At 50.4% G+C, this 24,814-nt stretch overlaps 1 protein-coding gene across 1 annotated transcript in view; it reads right to left on the bottom strand.

Annotated features, from left to right (window-relative positions):
- Nucleotides 1-4,958: 4,958 nt before the first annotated feature.
- The window catches only part of htr2aa (5-hydroxytryptamine (serotonin) receptor 2A, genome duplicate a), a 24,285-nt gene continuing 4,429 nt past the window's right edge, over nucleotides 4,959-24,814 (bottom strand). Inside the window, exons 2-3 of the mRNA XM_086147435.1 lie at nucleotides 16,515-16,715; nucleotides 4,959-6,640 (exon numbers count right to left, since the gene is read on the bottom strand). Of these exons, the coding sequence (XP_086003561.1) occupies nucleotides 5,787-6,640; nucleotides 16,515-16,715 (1,055 nt within the window). The 3' untranslated portion in view covers nucleotides 4,959-5,786. The remainder of the gene's footprint in view (nucleotides 6,641-16,514; nucleotides 16,716-24,814) is intronic.

Raw genomic sequence — 24,814 nt, 5'->3', positions numbered from 1 at the left:
CTCCATGTTCTCCTCTTGGGGTTCTACCTTGTGGAGTCTCCATGTTCTTCTACCTGGGTTCCCTGAAGACGTCTCTGCAAGTGCCCCCCTTTGATTGACAGCTGACTGGGACGGGTTAAGCCCCGCCTCCTTCTCAGGAGAAACTTCATTAAAGAGCAGAAGGTTCTCTTAGGGGACGACGCCTCGGATGGCAACCGAACAAAGACCTCCTTCTTATGAAGACCTTTTCTTCTTCATCACTTCCACGCTTTTGAATTTCCTTTCTCTCTCTTGTGCCTTTCTTGCTTTTATGTGGAGGATTGGTATGATCCGTGCAGCGGCGGCGGACGGATTTCCTGCGCTGCTATTCTCCTGGAGGCTCAGCGGCGCCCTTCTTGGACAATGGAGCCATACCTTGTCATCCTCGTCACCAGGATTAGGGATCTCCGAGGCGTTCGCTTCCTTCTCCTCGCCGTTGAAGGTCACGGCGTCTTTCAGGGGTGGAGGTTTGGAGCTTGATGCTCCTTCCTGAAGCTCCGGGTCCTTCCGGGGCGCTGTGGTCAAATTGACGGTGACAGATTCAAGAACTTCTGGTGGAGTAGGTTCTGCACGTTCCTTGCAGTCGTTCTTCTCTGGTCTGAACTGCACCAGGTGGTTCCATCACAGGAAAAGGGGTTTGTTGGGTGTCAAACTCCTGAGGGCCAGACTCTTTGGTAGCCTGTGCCTTGAGGGAGAAGGTGTGCAGGGTCACCCTGTGGCCCTCTGGTTGTGGATGAAGGTGGAGGGGGGATGGAGATGGAGGGGATGGGATTTGAACCCAAGGTAGGGGGCGATGAAGGTGTAGGGGATGCCTTGCAAGCCTCTAACCAGACCATCAGGAGCAGCTTGAGGTACAACGTCTTGCCAAAGGACACTTCGGCATTCTGATTGGACTGAACTGCCGGCCTTCCGATCAGAGGCGAAGGGAATGGGGAATAGGAGACGGGATCATGGCCCAAAGTTCCCTGGGAGGAGGACAGGTGTCTTCTTCACAAGAGGCCCAACACAAGGTGACACCAAGGAGCCAAACATCTGATGTGAAACGTAGTTCTAGAACTTCGGGGTCCATCTTCAGGCAAATGCTGCACCCTCTTCCAGTGGAGTTCCTGGTCACGTTTAGCCGGTTCACTAAGTGGGACCTCAGCTGAACTTCCCCACTTCTTCTGTGTTCCTGATGGTTTGGACGTGACAAGTGGTGTCCTGGCTCCCCTCCCCTTCCTCTGTTAGGAAAATGACAAGCCTACGCCGGCCTGCAGCCGCTTGACGAGTCGCCACGACGACAACACTTTAACGAGTTGATTATGGGATTTTGGAGTTTGACAGGCAGAGTCTTGTATCTGCACCTGATGATGTGTCTGCTTGTGTGGCTCTTCTTCCTTCTCCATCTGAGGAGCTTCATTAAACTGCCTGTCCTCCTCTTCATCCTTCTCCTTCTGCAATAAAATTGCAGAGGAGACCTTCTAATTAAGATGTTCTCGATATAAACGTAGGTGATCATCATCCAATCACCCGCCCGTCGGCAGCTCCCGGGGCATCTCCTAAAAATGACCTCGAAAAACGGTCACCAGATGGTGGGTGAAACCTTCCCCGGTTGGAACCAATGGGGAGGCGGGGTTTAACCCCGGCGGGTCAGCTGTCAATCATCCAGACATTCACCTTCTCATTTCCACCCACTAGAAGAGTCCATGCAGAGAGGAGACATGTTCTCTGAAGAAGACCTTTGTTTTCAGGTTTCCAAGAAGGACCACAAGGATGATTTATCTGGAGGTACTTCTGTGGCTGGGATGAAGATCTTCACCTACAAGGACCCTCGTGAGTCCTGGCCCAGTTCCGACAAACCTGCAGGGTCACCTTGGTTCCTCACCAACGATGGACCACTGACCTTTGCTCCTCTGGGTAGACCTGGCCACCAGGAGAAGAACCGGAGCCCTTCCATCTGGAGAAGCGACTGAGACTTCATCTTCACGGCCAGATGGCTCGGCGAGTAACAATGTCGCCCGTGACATGCAGATGTGACGGCCCATAAATCAACACGCCGCCGGAGACCCCGGAGACGAGATGTTCAGATGTGAAGCACCGGCACTGTCGCCATGTAGCTGGTTCTCTACTGAGCATGAGGACGGCAACATGATGGATGCCGTGGTTGCACAACGGTTGCCGTCTAGACCTCATGAAGGGCATCTCTAGTGCCGCTGTTCATCAAGAAGCTATCAAGTCACATGTGGCTAAAGTCCAGTGGCACTATCTTTATCTTCTCCTGCGGTCACCTAGGATGTCCTGCACAGCCACGTGACACCAGTTTGAGAATGCAGGACTGATGCTAATGCTAGCAGCGAGGCACAAGCCTCTGGCTACATCAAGTTCTCCCGTCACCTCGGGCGCTAGCTGCGTGTTAGAAGCTAACAAGCGGCGATGTCACAGGAGAACGGTTCATGTCATTGGTTGATACCGGATCTCCTGCAGGTGGAAGCTTTTTAGTAGCTAGCTGCTCTCATAACACAACCTCAACCATGCAGGAATGTCCTTCGAAGAGGCGACCAAGTCTCAAGAAGAGGAACTACAGCTTCTCTGGGTGGGAGGAACGGCGAGGTGCCGGCCTTCATGGAAGCATACGAGTGAAGGGGGCCATAAGGAGTAGAGGAACGTGGACCCAGATACTGATTTATCCAGGAAGCATACAAGTGAAGGGGGGACATCAGGAACAAAGGGACATGGACTAAGATACTGGTTTCATCCGGATTATCTTCTCCTCCTGCCCCCTTTGGGTACTCATTAGGGATCCAGAGGGGGCAGGAGGAGGAGATAATCCGGATGAAACCAGTATCTTAGTCCATGTGCCTTCGTCTCTGCTCCTCAAACATCACATCCAATGATACATGGACCTGTGAGCTCATTAACAAAAAAAAAATGGGCTAATCAGTGTCATTGTTATCAATGGATCCTGATCGTTTCCTCAGAAACTGGAGCTCAGCGGCGTCTCCGGCATGAGAATCAATAACGGAGCGACAACCCCGAAGAAGGAGTTCACTCTGAGGTTGAGGCCAAGATCCATCTTTCCGATTCCCCGTCAGGTTCCTCTCTGAGGAGACGTCCCAGGGGAGGTGTTCCCTCATGGTGCAGTGGTGCAGCGGGGGTAGTGAAGGGAGTCTGACAGGAGGTAGCCTAAGCCTCTGAGGGCGGACCTTCAGTTCAATGAGTCAGCTGGGGTTCCCTAATGGGGCGGAGCCAATCACAGCTGACAGGAGGCGGGGTTTACATGGGTCTCCTCGTGGTACCGAACAGGACAGGGCAGAAGAACATGGGGAGAACCCTGGAGAACCACCAACTGATACTGAGGAACACCCGAGAACATTCTGCCCAGAGGTCTCTGAAGACACCGGATATGATTGACAACCACCTCCACCAAAAGAAGGCCTTTGTGAAGGTACCTAAGGTGTTAGCTTATCCAGCTTATCAAGCAGGTGCAGCTCTGTGTAAACATCTCCACTGGACTTCCTGTTTCAGAGGAAGTCCTGGTTGTATCTGCTACTGGAGCATGACAGTTGAGGACCGCAGAGATACCTGGAAGAATCTGGTGGTACCTCAAGGTGGCGCTGAGGAAACGGCCTGAGGACCAGGACATTCTGTGTGAAGAGGTTCGGGGTCCTGTTGGTGATATCTTGGAGGTTGTTCGAGGTCCACAGCCCATCTTGTGGTCCTCCTTTTCATGCCCCTTCCACCTGCATCCAAACAAAGTGGGTCACTGTTGGAATCTCCGCCTCCTTTCCCAGTTCGCAAAAGTGATTGGCCAAGACTACCTGCTTCAGCGGTGACCTTACCTGAAGATCTCCGTTACCAGGAACATCTCATACACCCTGCCTCCACATGTGACTGCAGGGAGTAGGGGTAATCTCCTTGGTCCTGGATGAAGGTACAGTTCCTGCAGCGGTGTGGAAGCTGACCAATGATACTTTTCATTCATTCATCACAGGCGCTGGAGCCTATCCCAGCTGTGATTGGGCGAGAGACAGGGTTCACCCTGGACCAATCACAGGCTCAGATATCGGGACATACAACCATGCACCCTCTCATTCTTATATCAACATCTGGACAATAAGGGTCTCCCATGAACCTCCTGCTTGTTTGGACTTCAAGAGGAACCCTGAGGAACCGAAAGCAGGCATGGGGAGAACGTGGAAACTCTACACAGGAAGGAATCCCAACCAGGGACCTTCTCCTTCTGTACTTACTTACCCTTAATTCTCTGCAAGGTTGCCTTTTAGACCTTCTCAAATGACCCATGAAGGCTTCAAAAACTGGCAAATGGCGCTTGACAAGTATCAAACGCAGTACCGAGACACAAGAGCATCACTGTTTGAAGTAAATAATATACCTGTCCGAGTACTGGGGACGGTTGGGGTTCATCCGCTACTCCGCAAAAGGAAAAGGACAAACAAGATGGAGTTTTGAGATGAACTTTACTTTTGCTACTTCTACTCCCCCTTCCCCCCCCCAAAAAAAAGTAGTTTTACCGGAAGGCTTCTGCCGAGGTTGCCGTGACGACCGCCTACTTCGGGGGGGGGGGGAACAAAAAACAAAACGGTCGACGTCAAGACAAGGCGAGGCTCTTTGGCGCCGAGTCGTATGCTTATTTACACGGAGCTACAGAGAATACAAATATAAATTTATGTCGTCCTCCATATTGGATTCTTATTTCTCCAGCGAAGGAACAGAAGAAGAAGAGTAGCAGCTTCGTCTTTCCCCTTTTCTCGCCAACGCCCCCCCACCACCCCTCACTCCGCCTCCGCCTCCATCTGGTAAGGTGTCAGGAAACTCAGTTTAATCCTTGCTGAGCCGCCCGGAGGTTAAGGGTGGAGGTGGTGGGGCGCAGATGCCTCTTGGCTGCCAAAGTGTCGATCCAGAGGAGGTGGCGGCGGCTCGGCACTAGTCTGAATCTCTGATTTATTTTCCTTTTTTTTTTTTTCCTCAGGGGATTTGAAACACTACGAAAACGAAGGGTACCTCTGTTTTTTTTCTCCTTTGTCATGGAGGAGTTCAAGTACCTCGGGGGTCTGAGTCCAGGAGTCGGGAGCAGGAGAGTGACATGCGGTGGAGAAGGTGAGCAAATTGGAGAAGCTCTGGATCTACCACAGGAGCCATACCTCACCTCCTGCCCGTGACCCAAAGAACCAGATCGAGTGCTCCAAAAGGTGTCCAGGCTCTCCCGCAGAGATAGGGTGAGGAGCTCGGTCATCCAGGAGGGGCTCAGTCCTCCACATCCAGAGGAGCCAGATGAGGAGGCTCCATCTGGTCTGGATGCCTCCTGGACGTCTTCACGGTGAGGGGTACCATCCCCACGGGACACCTGGAGGGACTATGTCTCTAGGCTGGCCTGGGAACGTCTTGGGACCACCCAGAAGAGCTGGACCAGGTGGGCAAGGAGAGGGTAGTCTGGTTTTCTGTGCTCAGGCTGTTGTCCCTGAGACCCCCAGATGGATGGATGGTGATCATGGGCTCGCCAGAGGTCTTCTGGTATTTTTTTTTAATGCGCAAACCCCTTCTATCCTACAGTCAGACTGAAAAATCCATCTCACAAGAAGCGTGAAGAGGAACTCAAGGTTTGGATTTGGGAACGGCCGACGTGTCCGCGGTCCTTGTTTGGAAACTGTCAATGTACAAGTGTCCGGATACAGCTCCTGGAAGTGTTTCCAAATCCCGACGAAGACGCGCCTTGTTGCCAGCGCTCTTGACCCCATGCCACCAGAAGCTCCATGTGAGCTCCAACAGCTTCACACACAGCTCTCATCTCCATCTCCACCTCTTAACTCCGGCTTCCCTGCCACCCCGCAACTCTCCGCTTCCTGCCCGGGCAGGGGGAAGTCCTTTGCCTCGCCGCCACCGCTGTCGCACCGAGGGGTTCCGTTCCGTAGCTTCCGTACGCCGTCCAGGGGCAGCTGGGTGGAGGTGTAGGCCAACGGCGGGATGGTGTTGACCAGTATGAACTGGAGAGGTTTCTTCTCCGGCTGGTAGCGGCAGCGGACGTAGCGCAGAAACGCAGCGCGGTAGGTCTTGTTGAAGAGCGTGTAGACCAGCGGGTTGACGGCGGAGGAGAGGTAGCCTATCCAGACGAAAACGTTCAGCAAGCCGCCCATCAGTCCGGCGTCGCACACCGCCGGGTCGCAGACCACCACCAGCACATTGGTGATGAAGAAAGGGCACCACATGACCACGAAGAGGAAAAAGACCACCCCAAGGACTTTGGACGCTTTCTGCTCGTTGCTGATGGACTGCATGGTGCGGCGGCCGAAGAGGGCGCCCGAGGCGCTACCCCTGCCTCCCGCCTCGCGGCTGATGGAGCGTCTGAAGAGCTTCTCAGAGGAGAGCGAAGACTGAGGTAGGAAGCTCAGAGTGAAGGTGGTGCTCCACTTGGGCCGCGGCACCAGCTGGTCCAAGCAGAGCGTGGCCTCGTTCTGCAGGGCCTTGATGGTCAGGAAGTAGGTGACCACCATGATGGTGAGCGGGACGAAGAACGCCACGAAGGAGCCGACCAGCACGAAGTTGTCGTCCGTCAGCAGGCAGCTGCCATCTTTGAAGACCTTGGAGTGGTCCCGCAGTCCCAGAACCGGAATGGGCATGGAGATCCCTGAGGAAGAAGAGCAGGCGTCAGAGGACAATCGCACAACACCAGGACGTCAAAGGTGAGGAAGAGATGAAGATGAAGCGACATCTGGTCAAAACATCAACACTACGGTAGCTTCACCATCTTGAGGGACGAATGAGCAAGTGTTTGACATAAGTTAAGCCCCGCCTACTCTTGCCGACAACTGGGGGAACCTGGGGAGAGCCAACGTAGCAGTGCTAACACTAGCCTCCACACTGGCAAGTACACAAAAAACATCCCTGCCAAAGTCGTGTCCACGTATGCTAGTTACCATGGCACTTTTTGGCACTAGAGAACCAACGAAGGACAACAAGGAGACCCTGGCAGGGGGGCGAGCATGCAGGAGTGCTAACCCTAGCCCTCCCGCTAGCAAGAACAAAAAAAAAACGTCACTGCACATGTCAGTATACGCTAGTCACCATAGTGCTTTTTGGCACTTTTTGGCACTAGCAAACCAACGAAGGACAACAAGGAGACCCTGGCAGGGGGGCGAACATGCAGGAGTGCTAACCCTAGCCCTCCCGCTAGCTAGAACAAAAAAAAAAAACATCACTGCACAAGTCATGTCAGTATACGCTAGTCACCATAGTGCTTTTTGGCACTTTTTGGCACCAGCAAACCAACGAAGGACAACAAGGAGACCCTGGCAGGGGGGCGAACATGCAGGAGTGCTAACTCTAGCCCTCCCGCTAGCTAGAACAAAAAAAAAAAAACATCACTACACAAGTCATGTCAGTATACGCTAGTCACCATAGTGCTTTTTGGCACCATTATTTGGCACCTCTAGACGTTCGGTGTCCATCCGTTCATCTGCTTCACTTTCAGCCCAATCAGTGCAGTCGGTGACAGCCCTCCCGGGTCCTCCTCCTCAGAAGACGCCGACTAGAACTCCCGGATATCCTCCGACGCTTTAATTGCCAGCCGTCTCGGGGCTCCGGAGACTTTTTTTTGAGGCGCAGGAATAAATCCCGGCGAGCCGGGGAACAGGTGCGCCTCCTCCCTCGGCGGAAGCAGCTGCCGCGGCTCAGGTGCCTGATTTATTCCTCAGGTGCGGATGCAGATAAGGAAGACACGGATTGCAAGACGCCCGTCGTCCCCGGCTGAGCCGCTAATATTATTCCCGGGAGATCATTTCATTCTTTAGATATAAATATAAATTCCGCGAACCTCGCCGGCGCTCATATTTCTTCCAAGCCGCCCAGCGGGTGCGAGATTTCCCCGGCAATTATTTTGTCAGGAAACATCCATTAAGCACCGGAACCGTCTTTTTCCGATTTTATCTCCCTGTCAGACCCGGGGAGAAAAATGTAGCTTAACCGAAAAAGTGCAGTCGCCCCTCCCAGTTCACCCCGACCAGGGGACACGACTAAAATCACTCATTTGTCGGGTAATTGCATTCAGATGCATGAGGGGATGCTAGCGGATCAGCCCATTTGCATTATTGCGAAAGAAAGTGCTGGTTGGGACAGTTGCAACGGATGAGCAGGTGTTGTAACCCTTCGCTGAAATTCTGGAGTTTACTTTCCAAGGTGCTCCAAGCATCAGAACTTTCTCCTCGGATCTCCAAGAACCATCGTGAGAGCGGTCGGAAGTTTGAAGTGGGCTTCCTTGATGCCGAAGAGCAGGAGTGTCATTCCAGCTTCTCCACCGGTGATGGAGCACCCACTACCCAAGATCAGACCGAGATGGTTTGGACAAAGATAGAAGAGGGATGGTGAAGATCTGGGAAGAAGAATGCTGAGGTTGGAACTGGATGGAGGGAAAGAGGACAGGAAGTTAGTTGACATGAGGGTTGGATGGAGGCGGTGGGGACACCTGAAGGGAGCAACCCAAAGGAGAAGAAGAAGAAGATGGCTAGGAGTTCTCGGAAGGAGTAGTCCGGGCGTTGTGGACTTCCTCTCCGCCGTTGCTTTCACTGCACTGTTGTTGTACCTTCTGCTGGCTTCCCAGGGTCTCGAAGGAGTTCCCCAGACTTGTACTCCTGGAGACTGAAATGTCACTTCCAGAAAAAGCTTTGTGCCCCCGGGAGCCCAGGGGATGTAGAGGCCCTTCAAGTCACCACAGGAAGTTACTCCAGGAAGGGGCAAGATTGTGAAAGACCACAACCTTGTAGGCCGCTACAAAACTTGCTACGTGCTAATTGCCGCCGCAGTGAAGACCTCCACCTTGTATGGCTGGAAAGACGTTTCGGAGAATGCTAGTCCTGCCCAGGAGGAGTTGAGCTTTGCGAACGAAAGAAGCCCTCTCTTGCTGCTTGCCCTCGGTTGCCTAATCCCAGGACAACACGTCAAAGTTTGAACCACCGCGGCGCAAAAGACAAAAAAGCAACAAAAGGATGATTAAGTAGCTGTTACTACAAGTGCCGAGAAGGAAGGATACGTGCTTCTGAGAACCCAGGGTACGACTGGCGTTCTAGCTCACTTCTTGCGGGGACGCTATTCTGCTAGCTTAAAAAGTGACACGCTCCCAAGAACAGGGTTAGCGATGAACCCCAAGGCGCCCTCGTAAGGAACGAACCAGAAGATCCAGAAGGGGCAAACAGAAAGGGTCGGTGATCCGGGAGCACCGGGCGCCATGACAACCATCCAGGATGTAACAAACGGGGTCAATCTATAATCAATCGTCCGCGGGATGTGATTAGCGTGATGTCAGGATTAGCTCCGCCCCCTTCGACTGCTGTCGCTAATCATATTTAGCCAACGTGGCTCCTTGTGTGATTTTCTTGCAAGGAATGCAGAAGTTGTCTGAATGACCTGACTCGCCCCGGCCGCCATCGGCGAGCCGGAGAGGCGGAGCTTCTTGGGGGGGGGCGACTCGCCATCTCCGCTCTGATTGGCCGGAGCTGGCGCCCGGGACTCAGATAAGGTCGATCTGGGAGGCGAGTGTTGAAATCAAATCTGTTTCCAATCACCCGTGTGAGTCGGAGCAGGCGGGGGAACCACGCTACCATAGTGCACGTGCGTGCACGTGTGTGTGTGTGCACTTGCACTTGTGTATGTGTGTATGAGTGTGTGTGTGTGTGTGTGTGTGTGTGTGTGTGTGTGTGTGTGTGTGTGTATAAACAGTTCCTTAATGCCTTTATTTAGATCCACAAAAAGGGGTTGTGCAAGAATGTGTGTGCGTTCGTGCATGTGTGTGTGTGTGTGTGTGTGTGTGTGTGCATCGGGCAGACACACACACACGTGTGCACGTGCTCACACACATACACGCACGTGCACACACACTCTCAGTGTTCCCCATTAGGTGTGTGACGGGGGGCTGCTCTATGAGCAGGATGAGGGTGGCTGGCACAACACACACACACACACACACACACACACACACACACACACACACACACACACACACACACACACACTCTGCACAGCAATGAATCAGTTTTTCAGAGAACCAGAAAAAGGGACTTTTTAAAAGACATGGAGGTCTCTCCCTGTTAGCGCATTAGCATTAGCATTAGCATCAGCGCTGCACATTGGATATATGAAGTGCGGTGAACAAACCAACCAAAAATATTTTACGATAAAAAAGTGAGTGACTGAGATAATGAGAGAAAAGAAAGTTTAAGAAAAAGCTAAGATGACGAAATATGTCTTAGCATGTGTAGCGATTAGCTTCACTGTTGCTACGAGGAAAGTTGAGTTTCAGTATTCCAGTATTTCATTTTTGTTTTGTAGGTTAAACTGTTTTAAATAATGTGTTCCTGAGTTAATGTTGATTATTATATATTATCATTATTTTTATTGATTATTTTTATTTTATTTTTTGGTATGAAACGGTTCCATTTATTGTTGAAAGAAAGATTTAATTTTTTTACATTTCAGGCAAATTGATGCACTTTAAATAGACTAAAAAAACAATGCTAATAAAGTTATTCTTCGTTTCAAGTTGATCTATATTTCTTAATGTTAATTTAATGAAGTGGACATTCAACGATTTTATAGGAAAATAATACTATTTAAGAATAAGAATAAGAACAACTTTATTTTTAGCATTTATTTATTATTTTATACATTTATTATATTTCTATTATTTACATTATTTTATATTTTATAATTTATTAGTATTTATTTTATTAAAGGGGTGGCAAACAGAAAATAATTGAGAAGCACCGTTAGCACGGCAACACCAACTACCTTCTTGTCTTCTGAACCTCTGGTTCAGGTCCTCCAACCTCGGCATCCTTCTACCCAGATCTTCACCGTCCATATCCGAACCACCTCAAGGTGACTTTATCTGGAGAACATCTAACATGCTGCACCTCTGATGGACTCCATCCTCCTCACTTGCAAGGAGGAACTCATCTCCTCACTCCTCTCCTCTCCAGAGCATACCTCCACCTCTCTAGATGTTCCTCCACCTCACAATCTCATCTGCAAACATGGAGATCCTTTTCTCAGCCTGTCCATCACCATAGAGAACAAGATGGGACCCAGAGTCCGTCCCTGATGCGCCCCCTCCGTCCATCTTGACCTTCTCCGTCACCACCACATGTCTATCTTACAGGTGTCATACATGTCCTGCACCACCGTAGCACATTTCTCCACCACCTCATACAACCAGAGTTCCGTAAGCTCCTGGCTGCTCGGGAACATTTTTGAAAATGTTGTTGGCGGCGGGAGCCGGAGGGAGATGGAGGTGGGGGGTTACATAATAATTGTTCTTTGTCAAGTCACATTTATCTATTTGGCACATTTAAAAGCGGTGTTTCAGGACGGATTAATCCTGCCTCAGTGAATGCCCGGGAGAGGATGAGGCTACCGAGTAAAAACCACCGCTAAATACTACCGCTACTACTACTACGACTACGAATACTACTACTACTACTGCTAATGCTAATGCTACTAATACAAACATACCACAACTCATTGATGCACCCTGCAAGGCACTAAGCATACAACTGGGAGCAACTTGGGGGTTCAGCGTCTTGCCTGAGGACACTTGCAAACAAGAGGAGCCGGGATTTGACCCGCCAACCTTCTGATTGGAGGGACGCCCATCCTGCGGGGGCGGGGCTTAACCCAGTCCAGTCGACTGTCAATCACAGACAACCAGTCTTCTACAAACTCCTGATTGTTTATGGATGGTGGGAGGACGACGGAGGCCCCGTATCTGAAGAACCCAGGGAGGAGAACTTTTGAGGGAACATGGAACCCATGTGGGAGAACATGGAGACTCCACAAAGAGAAACCAGGCAGAAGAACATGGAGACTCCACATTGGGGTCCTTGTGTTCGGAATCGAAGAGGTAACCTTCTAACTTTGAGGATGAGTGCCGATCACGGCGCCACCATCCGAGAAGCTCCTTTGCCGGTTCTCTCCACCACCTGCCGTGATTGAAGTATCTGTGGAGCTTCTCTTGTTCTGGAGGAAGTCCAATCATATTCTGAAAGTTCCATCTAGGGAGGTGCTTCTGTCCAAAGGAGCAGCATCTAGTTGTGATAAAGTGCCATAAACTTGTGGACCTTCGCTCAAAGCAGAGGAGATCATTATTTGCAGGCCTGTCGGGCCTCGAGGTGTTTGCCAAACATCTGGCATCTTAAGAGCGTGCCTGAAACGATTGAGAGGATCTGCAGCTCCAGAGGAATTTGGGAATGGGACAAAGGCAGAAGAGAAGAAAATAGACTCCAGGCATGACTCAGGCCTCCAGCGGCGAGCTGGAGGAGCTCGAGAGGCCCGGAGCCGGTCAAGCGTTGTTTTAGTGAACGGAAATCAAAACCTGATGCAGGAGAGTCCCTCTGAAGCATCACCTGGATCACCTCTGAACATTTGAGGTGCAGGAAGCTTGGGAGCAGAAGATGCCACAGTAGCTGGAGGGGCTGCAGGAACTGAAGGAGCTGCTGGAGTCGCAGGAGCTAAAGGAGCTGCAGTAGCTGAAGAAGCTACATGAGCTACAACGGGTGGAGGAGCTTCTGGAGTCACAGGGAATGAAGGAGGTGCAGCTGCTGAAGAAGCTACATGAGCTACACGAGGTGGAGGAGCTTCTGGAGTCACAGGGAATGAAGGAGGTGCAGCTGCTGAAGAAGCTACATGAGCTATAACAGGTGGAGGAGCTTCTGGAGTCACAGGGAATGAAGGAGGTGCGGTACCCGAAAGCAAAGCTTATTGGGGGCTGCATCCTGACTGAAGGGTAAAATCTTTTGGATCCTGTTCCAATGAGGCCAACTGAACTGTAAAGCTTAGCTAGCTAACAACCTGAGTGTCGTTCTGATGCAGCGGGTCGATCCTGCAGGATCACCTGAACACCCGCGCGGAGATGTTAGCCTAACCTAGCAAAGGTCACATGGACAGAAGGTGTCGTCATCATAGCAAGGCTCTGGGAAAGGGGTCACGAAAGGAGCCCTGAGGAACTCCTGTGGGAGAAGAATGCTGTTTGCGCACCAGTAGATCCTGAGGTACTAAGCTCTCAGGGTGCAGAGGACGGTTCCATTGTGGTATGATAACTTTTAAAAATGGACTTCCATCACTTTCACAAACATCAGCATACCGTCCCTTCCCTTCTTGCTCTTCTTTTAATGTCTCCAGGCCTCGTGTCCCTTCTCAAACAGATTTTGTTCGTCTTTGCGCCCTAAATTTGACTTATTGGTGTCGTTAGCTCCGTCGCAGAGGCTCAGAAGCTCGGAGTGCGAAATGAGCCGCCCTGGTTTGGGTTCATAATGGCTTGCTGTGGCAGTGGGAGTGATGAAGGTGATGTGGGGGGCGCCAAATTTCGCCATGACTTAATTGCAACAAGCAAAACAACAGCGTGATGGCGGTGACTCATGAGAGGGATGGCAGCCTCCGCGGAGGCGAGACACGTATGACTGGTTTTTTATTGCCTCAATCTGCCGGGGAATACCGACTGACACCCGTGGACAAGCTGGAGCATGAACCGGAAAAAGAAAGGGTCACGTAGTTGGCCACAGTTCATTCATTCATTCATTTTCTAACTACAACTACACTCGTCTTTCACTTCGGGAGCCAATCCCGGCTGATGCTGTAATGAGGGGCGGGGCTTAACCCTTCCCACTCAGCTGTCAATCATAGATATCCAACAAGTCACCCTCTGTTTCCCAGCTACAGACCATTTGGAGTCTTCAGTGAACATCGGAATGATTTTGGACTGTGGGAGGAACAAGGGGAACCTGGAGAGAACTCAGTCAGGAGGTCATTGAGGATCTTCTTCCCCTTTCTGCTTTTCCCTTCAGGGGTCTCCACATCTTCATCTCAGCGACCTCCAGCTCTGCTTCTAGTCTCTTCCAGTGTCTCTAGTCCATACAGCATCACCGCTCGAAAATGACTTGTACACCTTTCCTTTCTTTCTGGCTGATAGTCTCCTATGACCTCTGAAACTTTTCTCTTCCTGCCTGAACCTGTTTCTTCACCTCTTTTCCACACTCTCCTACGCTCTGGACTGTTGACACTAAGTACCTGAAATCCTCCAGCTTCTTGATCTCCACTCCCTGTAGCCTCACCGTTCCACCCGAGTTCCTCTCATTCACACACATATATTCTGTCTTGCTGCGACTAACCTTCATTCCTCTCCTTTCCAGAGCATACCTCCACCTCTCTAGATGTTCCTCCACCTGTTCCCTGCTCTCACTACAGATCATAATGTCATCCTCAAACATCATGGTCCATGGGGATTCCTGTCTAACCTCATCTGTCAGCCTGTCCATCACCACTGCGAACAAGAAGGGTCTCAGAGCTGATCCCTGATGGAGTCCCACCTCCACCTTGAACTTCTCTGTTACCTCTACAGCACACCGAAGGCCAGCATACATGTCCTGCACCTGTCTCATATACTTTTCTGCCACTCACATTAACGCTAACGGCTAATCCCTCCAGAAACAGCGGGGCCGGTGCCTGGAGACTCGCGCTAGCGTGGAGCGCTAACATATATGTGTGTGTGTGTGTGTGTGTGTGTGTGTGTGTGTGTGTGTGTGTGTGTGCTGGCAGGGTTCCAAGGTTCCAGAAAGGAGAACGTTCTTCTCAAGCATAAACACTTGAACTTCTCTGATCATCTCTGGAGGGAGACTTTTCTTCTCATGAGAGTCGTCGCCATGGCAACCAGGCGATGCGCCGGCTCTGAGCGGACCGTCGACGCCGCGGCTTCAAGACAAACATCATCCACGGAGATGACATTCTGATCTCTACGGTTTCCATCAGATGGAACTCTCTCTCACATGGGTGTGTGTGTGTGTGTGTGTGTGTGTGTGAGAGAGTGTGTATTGGGTTCAGAAGATGTCTTGCAACAGCTCCCAGCACATCAGAGGAAACGAACCCGCTGGAAAACCAGGAAACAGGAAGTGAAGGCGACGTGGAACGCTTCCTGTGGTTGGGACTACAAATATGGAGTCACATTGATAGGGGAAGTGGTGGCACCTTCTCAGCTAAAGGGGCTAACCGCACATTAGCGGACGTTAGCAGATGTTAGCAGACATTATAGGATGATGGTGGATGTAAACGGACGAAAGCAGATGTTAGCAGACGCTAGCAGATATTAGCGGATGTTAGCGGTCACAAGTTGACATTAGCGGATGTTGATCTCCATGATCCCCGCTGCTCTGACACCACCTGAACCTGGACGTCAAACATCGCTTCCATCACGTGACCATGATTAGTTTCTCGTAGGTGAGAGTGAAGGCCCCCCCCCCACTTCCTGTGGGACTGCAGCGACCAAAACAACAGCGTCAATAACCATCAGGAAGTACCGATGAAAGAAAAACCCAGCAAGCTGATGGCCTCCGATGGGAACTTCTGTCTTCGTAGTGCTGTAGCTCCAGGGAGCTATGTGTGGCTAACGACGGCTTTTAGCGCTAATGATAATGGTAACAAAACCAAATGTATTTGTTCAGCAGTTTAAGACCGATGTAAAATTAGAAAAGTATGATGCTTATATGAGGTGGTACTATTGGCTAGTTGGGGGTAGCAGGCGAGGCTGGTTGGAACAGTGGACTTAGCTAGTTTGAGACAGTGGGCATAGCTGGTTGGGAATAGTAAGCATGATTAGTTGGGGACAGTGGGTTAAGCTAAGTAGAGACTGTGGATGTACTTAGTGTACAACAATAGTTGTGGATAGTGCTGGACAAGCAGCTCGGCTAGTTGATGATAGCAGAAGTGGCTGGCTGATGATTGTGGGTTTAGCTAGTTGCTGATAGCAGAAGTGCCTAGCTGATGATAGGGGGTGTGGCTAACTGATGATAAAGAGCATGGCTAGCTGATGATAGTGGGTTTGGCTAGTTGATGATAGCAAAAGTGGCTAGCTGATGAGAGAGGGTATGGCTAGCTAATGATAGTGGGTTTGGCTAGTTGGTGATAGCAGAAGTGGCTAACTGATGATAGTGGGAGTGGCTGGTCAGTGCAGAAACCTGTTAGCAAACAGATCAGATTTCGGTGGCTGTCGATAGGAGATAAAATCTTTAGGCACAATTTTAACCGAAAAATATTCAGCATGTGGCGAGGAGGGGGGTGCAATCTATATTCAGCGCTTTAGCTTTAGCTTTTAGCTGATAAGTGATGTAACTCCATAGCTTATGATTGACAGGAAGTTTTGGGTAGTGATGGTGCGCTCACAGGATGCTAAAAAAACGGTCGTAAACGACAATTGTCTTCCGCTGCTAACACCCAATTAGCTCCTTTGCTAGCGCAATAAACATTAGCTCATTCAATCCTGCTTTTATGTGATTAAATCTGGCGGAGGGTTGGTTCAGTGGGCCAAACTACCACCGCCATATTTGTAGTTCAGCGGGTCTGATGGCCATATTTGTAGTTCCCCCCTTTGACCACAAGGTACGTACCCGATAGCTTCCGGTTCCTCCCGTATGGAAGGATTGTTAACAAATGTGTGTGTGCGTGTGTGTGTGTGTGTCTTCACCGACCCACGGAGATGGTCCACACGGCCATGATCTTAACGCGGGCCTTGGTGTGCGAGTTGAAGCGGCTGTGGTGGATGGGGTTCCGGATGGCGATGTATCGGTCCAGCGAGATGGCGCACAGGTGCATGATGGACGCCGTGGAGAAGAGGACGTCCAGGTAGATCCAGATGGGGCAGAGATCCGGAGGAAGAGGCCAACCGTAGTCTGGAAGAGGAAGAGGAGGCTCTGAGATGAACGTCAGCATGTCGTTAGCATAGCGCATTTGACGGGGGGGTTCCAATAAGGTGCAGACAGGAAGTGTCATCGGGGTGTAGCCAATCTGTGTTCACCCCTTGATGAGGGGCGGGGTTTGACAGGGATGGGTCAGCTGTCAATCACAGGGTCACCTGTCAATCATAGGGTCACCTGTCAATCACAAGGTTCACTGTCAATCAAAGGGTTAACTGTCAATCATAGGGTCATCTGTCAATCAAAGGGTTAACTGTCAATCATAGGGTCACCTGTCAATCACAAGGTTAACTGTCAATCACAGGTTTAAATGTCAATCACAAGGTCACCTGTCAATCTCAGGGTCACCTGTCAATCACAGGGTCACCTGTCAATCATCCTCTCATCCACCCCGATGGACAGTTTCTGTTTCCCGACTGAGAACGTGGAAAGAACCCAGATAGTTCCTGGTTTCACAACAACCAGGTTCTCAACTTCTCCTTGACGTTCCTCTCGCCAGCAGCCATGTTTGTTTCCCAAAACATTGCCTTTCTCGGGTTCTCCGCTCTGATTGGCCGATCAACAACACACATCAGCATCTCCGTGGAAACAGATGTCATGAACGGCCATTTTCTCCGATTGGGTCCCGACCAAGGCTTGTTCGCCACCGGAGTCCCCGCCCTTCACACTCACCACACACACACACACACACACACACATGCTGATGAATGGGGTGAGTCACAGGGCTGGAACATGGCCGCTGGCTCTCAGGCGGCTGCAGGTTGAGCGAACATCAGCTCTACCGCTCTATCGGTAGCCGGCGCTAAATATAGGTCCGCCGCCGGACGCCGGCAGGGATGACGCCTGGACAGACAGAACTGCAGGTTTCCAATCTTCTCCACGTCTTCAGGCTGGAGAAGGAGGACCTGCTCCTCAAACTGTTGAGGTTACGTGGTTTTGCAACATGTTGACTGAATTCCAGATAGCTGGCATGTTCCTGCGCGGTGTGCTAAAGGCTAATAATCGGCGCAACGGTCCGTTTGTTAATCTCAGAAAAAAGGGACATGTTAGGACGTGGAGTCTGAGTTAGCATCGACTGTTTACTTTATGAAGTAGCTCCTAAGCTAATGGGTGGGGTCTGCTAATCGTCTTTGGGCTCAGTGGGAACGTACCCTCACGTCGGCACGTCCAGTTGAGGCTCAAACTCCGCTAACACTGCTTCTTCTTGTTCCAGGTGGTTACCATGTCGCTAACGTAGCGGCTTATTTACAGCCATGCTGCTGCGAGAAATTCTTCTGAAAGCCAAGACGTGGGACGTCATCCCCAGTCCCGGATAAAGCTCGAGGATGGTTAAGCTAGCACAGAATGCTAACCTCAACTACAGCCCCTCGACAGATGGGTGCAGTCGTGTAATTCGCACGTCCAAATCAGGGCACAGAACGAACCATTTCCCGGTCGCTAATGCAGCAGCACCCCCCATTTTCATTTGGTTTCAGCCACAAGTAGCCATCACATAGTTTTAGCATAGACCAGACTCTGCTGTGAGGGACCTTCTTCAGAAACAAAAATTCGCAGAACATGGCTTCCAGGCACAGATAGCAGGAGGAAACTGGATATTTGGGGATAGCATAGCTAACTGCTAGCGTGCTACCCCCCCCCCCCCCCACTGTAGCGCCTTGGCTAATTGGGAGGTTCATCCCCACCTGTCTGTCAATCAATTTTGGCTTCAATGTGAACGTACCCTCAGATGGGCGCTTCAGGTGAGACACAGCTAATTATGTCTGCCATTTCCTGGTTGCTAACGCAACAGCTTCCCCTTTTCTTTCAGGCAGTTCAACAAAGAATTAGCATAAAACTAGCTTGTTGTGAGGTGGGAACCAGTATTTTATGGTCACCAGAAACTTGCAAAGCAGGACATGCCCCCCAGTCCCAGAAAAAGTAGGAAGAAAGTTAATCTACAGAGTTATCCTAGCATGCTAACCGCCATTGTAGCCCCTTGGCAAATGGGGATGGAATGGCAAAATTGGCACTATTTTATGGTAGGAAACCTACTGGAACCATAAAGTGGGACAGGGCCTCCAGTCCCAGATCAAGCAGGAAGAAAGTTAATTTTCCAGAGTTAGCGTAGCTTGCTAACCTCCAATGAAGCCTCTCGGCTAACAGGTGTGGTCACCTAGTCACCTTAACGTCCGGCGGGAAGCTAGTCTCAGAATTGGCACATCTAAATTAGTCTGAGCCGTTTCCATGGTAGCTAACGCAGCAACTTCCCCTTTTCTTTCAGGCGAATTGAGCAAGAATTAGCATAAAATTAGCTCGTTGCAAGGTGGCGACCCCTATTTTAAGGTCACCGGAAACCTGCTTTTTCTTCTGAAACCCCCAAAGCGGGACACGGCCCCGAGTCCAAAATAAAGCAGGAAGAAAGTTAATTTTCCAGAGTTAGCGTAGCTTGCTAACCTTTAATGAAGCCTCTCGGCTAACAGGTGTGGTCACCTAGTCACCTTAACGTCCGGCGGGAAGCTAGTCTCAGAATTGGCACAACTAAATTAGCCTGAGCTGTTTCCATGGAAGCTAACGCAGCAGCTTCCCTTTTCTTTCGGGCGAGTCGAACAAGAATTAGCATAAAATTAGCTCGTTGCAAGGTCACTATTTTAAGGTCACTGGAAACCTGCTTTTCCTTCTGGAACCCTCAAAGCGGGACACGGCCGCGGGTCCAAAATAAAGCAGGAAGAAAGTTAATTTTCCAAGTTAGCTTAGCCTGTTAAGTTAGCAAGTTAGCCCCTCGGCTAACGGGGGCCAACCCCCCCCTCCCCGCAGAGTCGGACACTCCATCCGCCCGGATCGAACCTCCATTAACGAGGCGGATCGTCAACGTGACCGCGGAGCTGCAGCGCCGGGAGGAGGAGGAGGAGGAGGAGGAGGAGGAGAAGGTGTCCAAGGTGAGCAGATGAAGAAGAATAATGAAGGTCCCTCACGGCTGAGGAACCAAAATAGAAACCCTCAGGTGAGGGATGACCTCCGTCCTCGCCCCGCCTCCGTCCAACCCGTCCAAACATCTCGTCCACACGTCTGGACACTTCGGTGTCTCTCAGAGGAACCTGGAGAACCCTGAGGAACCTGGAAAACCCTGAGGAACCTGGAGAACCCTGAGGAACCTAAGGAACCTAAGGAACCCTAAGGAACCCTGAGGAACCTGGAGAACCCTGAGGAACCCCAGCAGACACTGGGGAGGGTGTGTTACCATGTGACTCGAGCGGGTGGAACGTCCAATCAGGAGACGGCTGGAGGAGGATCAGACAGGACGTTTCATCGATGCCTGGTGATGACATCACATCGCCATGGCGACAAGGGAAAAAGGGGCGGAGACAGGAAGTACCTCAGCGGGGATTTTCAAAATAAAAGTTGACGCAGAGGTTTTTTTTGAAAATTTAAATACACACACACACACACACACACACACACACACACACACACACACACACACACACACACACATACATAGAACTGCACACATGCATAAACACATGCACACACACACGCACAAAACTGCACACACACGTGGACACAAATGGATATGAATGCACACACACACACACACACACACACACACACACAAATATATACAAACATGTCCAGACGCATGCACATGCACACACATACATACACACACAAACACACACACGCACAAACACACACAAATGCAGACACACACATACATGTAAACAACGGCACACAGACACATGCATACACACAAACACACACACACACACAGACAGACACACACAGACAAACATACACACACATACATAAACTCATGCACACACATACACACACACACACACACAGACAAACATACACACACGTACGTAAACACATGCACACAGACACGCACAAAACCGCACACACATGTGGACACTAATGGATATGAATGCACACACACGCACGCACACACACATACATACATACATACACACACACACACACATGCACAAATGGACATACACACACATGCACACAACACCACACATACACATGCATTCACACACACACAAACGCACACTTACCTACATACACACACACACACAGAACTGTGCACATACACGCGGACACAAATTAAATATAAATAGACAAACACACACATGCACAGACACATGGCCACAAACATGAAAACACACAAAAATGGGGAAACCCACACACACACACACACACGGCAAAGACACACACCACAGTACATACAGACACAAACATGAACACACGTACACAAAAATGCACACACATACATACATAAACCAACACACACCCACACAAAGTCACATGTACACAATTGCGCACACACACACACACACACACACACGGACACACACTTTCAGACATGCACACACAACCACACAGGTTTAATCCTGGTCAGGAACTGGGGGGCGGAGGAGGCGGGGCCTATCCTGAGGCTCCGCCTCCTCGTCCAGAAACAGGGAGTGGGAGCCGGAGGAGGCGGGGCCTCATGATAGGCTCCGCCCCCCCGGATTGAGACAGGAAGTGACGTGCGTTTGTTGACGCTACAGTTTCTACGGATCCTGGAGGGAAGCAGAAGATGATCATCCCTTTTTTCTTCACTTTTCTTTTCTTTTCTTTTCTTTTCTTCCGGAGTTGATGAGCCGTCAGACGAGGCGGCGCAGAGATAATTGGTTTTATTGTTTTTACTAAAGTGGTGACATAGGGAAAAATTAAAAAGAGATGGCAAAATAAATATTGCACACACACACACACACACACACACACACTGTTTGGGGTGAAACCAATGAAAGGAGCCCAGTTAAAAAGAAAATGAGTCCATCAAAAAAAAAAAAAAAAAAAACAATAAATGATAAATTTAAATAAAATAAAATTAAATTAAATAAATATAATGAAATAAAAAAATAATAATATTAGAAATGATGATAATAATGAAAGTAAGAATAACATAAAATATTATATTAAACCATAAAAAAATGCAGTTTTACAGGAAGTCGGGTTAGACTTTGAGATCTGAAGACATGTTGTTACCATAGCAACTGCGCACACACACACACACACACACACACACACACACACACACACACACACACACTATATCAAAGTTCTGAGGTTTCATCGCATAGGATGATCTAACTCACTGATCTTCTCCACACCTTCTCACCGAACTTCTCTTCAGAAGGTCGGAGAACATTTGCAAAGGTCAACCATCATCTAGGACGTCTTCATTCTTCTCATCATCTTCACTGAAAGACACGGCGAGCATCTTCATATCTGTTCCCAATGGGAAACCACCTGGAACATCTCCTCCTGGAATGTGTGTGTGTGTGTGTCGGGAGGGTATGACAAAATGACATAATCCAATCTGAAACACACACACACACCTTCTAATCCCTTCTAACACGCAGCAGAAATCTTATCCCATAAACAAAAAATCCAAAGACATGAGGAGACCAGAGTCCTCCAAGGAGAGTGATGATCTTCATCGTCCAGGCTGTGGATTGCAGGAGGAAGATGGAGAACGCGGGGAGAACCCAATGTGGGAGCACTTCTGCAGAACCGAGAACCTTCTCACTCCAAGATGAGAACCTGGAGACTCCACAGAGGCTTTGCTGCCTTGGAGGTCGGGGTCAGACCTCCAGACCGTATGCTGGAAGGAACAATACAGGAGGCGCGAGAGTCCAACTTCCGACAAGATGGCTGCTGCAAGGAAGGAGCAGGAGAAGGTCTTAGAGATGAGAAGGTGAGCAAGAGGTGGAGGCTCTCATGGAGAGCTGAAGCCCAGGTCAAACCCCCCCAAGAATGAGGTCCCTGATGGCAAAGTGCCCTTCTTGGGCTCCTCAGTCCACCTTCTCACAGGGCAGGACCTCGGACGTGAGGATCCTCTGGAACCCGACGCTCCCCAATCAGGAGTTGAACACAAACTACAGATCCTCAGAACTCTTCGCCGCCTGGCCGAGAACATCCAGACAACCGTGAAGAAGAATAGTGGTCAGAGGCCTCCCTGACTGGGCCGTTGCCGAAACCGAAGAACCGCCAGAAGAAAGGGCTTGGGACACGAAGAAGACCCGGACAAACGTGCCGAAGAACGCTGGTGTTCCTGGAGAACGAAGAACATCAAACCCCACGGCACCCTCAGGCAAAGAGCAGCGTACCCAAAGGCACACAAGAGTCCAGAAGGTAGCATCTGCCCGTCACGTAAACGGCTAATGTTCTCCTCATCTTGAACCCTGTCATCACCTTGTAGTTCCAAAGCACTTTGCAACTGTATCACACACACACACTGATAGCGGCGCAGCTAGCACGCTAGGTGCTAAGCATACAAGTGGGAGCGACTGGGGTGCTCAGTGTGTCACCCAAGGGCACTTGGTTTGGTAGCTTCCGTTTAAGCTACGACTTCCATGCTAGCAGCTGGTGCATGGGGGGTGGGAGTGCGGGGTGGAGAGGACTCCACAGAAGAAGAAGAAGAAGAAGAAGAAGCAGAAGAAGAGACATGCCTTCATCTGTTTGAGTTGATCTGATCCCTGCAGGATTCCCTCCAACTGAAGAAGGATCTAACTTCCTCCCCAATGCAAAATAGATGGTTCTCTGCAGAGCAGGGTGGTGGTGGTGGTGGTGGTGGCGGAGTTCCAGCCAGAAGAACCCCCCCCCTCCAACCCCCTGTTGCCTTTGTGATGGCGAGAACCATTCATTACTGAGAAACCGCAACATAAAGGAAGCACAAAGAAGAGAGGATACAACCAATGGGGATGGGGGGTGGAGTGTGTGTGTGTGTTTAAAACACACACACACACAACAAAACACCCAAAGCACCTGCAGGTACCTCGAGGTATGGACACGTGGCTTGTTCGGATGCTTGACGATGAGAGGGTCAGACTGTGAGCTTCTATCTCCAGGGAATAAATCCCAAATCTAGGATTAAGTCTGGATTTATTTGTGGAGCGCGTCCGCAGGGGCGCGGCATGAATCTTTGATTGATATGTTTAATTCATCAACGCCGGGGTTTCAAGCATCACGAGCGAAGGAACGTTTAAAGAAAAAGGATTGGCTGAAATCCTTCCCTTCCGTCCGCTTCCTGGTTTGACTCCATGTTAGCGTCGCCATTAGCGCTTAGCCAGAGACACCGCTAGCTCGGAGACACGGCTGCAAATTGGGACGTTCCATTGAGAAGCAGCGCATTAGCCACAATGCTACAGCAGCGATAGAAGCTAGCTCGGCCATTAGCTCGGCTATTAGCTCGGCTAGGGGCGGGGTTTAACCCGGGTGGGTCACCATTCACCCTCTCGGTCTCATCCATGGACACTTTGGAGGCTTCAGTGAACCTGCGGACTGTTCTTGGACGGTGGAGAACATGGAGGGAACCCAGGCAGGAGAACCTCGAGAACTCAGAGAACCCAAGTGACCAATGGGTTAGAACTCTGACCAGTCGGCAAGAGTCCTAAGGCAAGAGTTCTGACCACTGTTGTTTTAGACGTTTGGAGAAGGACGGAATCCAGACAGGGAGTGGAGGAGCGTGGAGAACTCCATGGGTCAGAACCCATGCGGCAGAACAGTGGTCCGCAAAGAAAGAGAGAACCTGGTGATCCACCACTTTGGAACAGGGAACCAAGGTGTTCTGAGACAAGGACACAAGTAGGCTACAGGTTAGCAATGCCTTCTGGGAAGTGGAGTCCTTTACCTCCTGTTTAGGATGCCAAAACCACCTGGTTTCAGCTGGGTGGCCCTCCAGGGGGCGGAGCCAAACCCTTTTGAACCCCTCTCGGCTTGTCTGGAAGGCGTGGGGGCGACGAGACGAAGAGCAACTTCACACACTTTTTGGGGAAAGATAAAATTAGAGGCAGGGATTAATTATTAACCGACCAGCGCCGGCTCACAGCGGGTCAAACCTCCCCCGGGAGAATGTCACAGATGGCAAAGTGCCCTTCTTGGACTCCTCAGTCCACCTTCTCATAGGGCAGGACCTCGGACGCGAGGATCCTCTGGAACCCAACGCTCTCCAATCAGGAGTTGAACACAAACTACAGATCCTCAGAACTCCTCGCCATCTGGCCAAGAACATCCAGACAACCGGGAAGAAGAACAGAGGTCCG

The sequence above is a fragment of the Fistularia commersonii genome, chromosome 6 (genome assembly GCF_037954325.1).
Source record: "Fistularia commersonii isolate RoL2024-O1a breed Wild chromosome 6, RoL_Fcom_v1.0, whole genome shotgun sequence".
NCBI lineage: Eukaryota > Metazoa > Chordata > Actinopteri > Syngnathiformes > Fistulariidae > Fistularia > Fistularia commersonii.
Note: the sequence above shows the minus strand (reverse complement) of the source record. Positions and strands in the feature narration are given on the sequence as shown.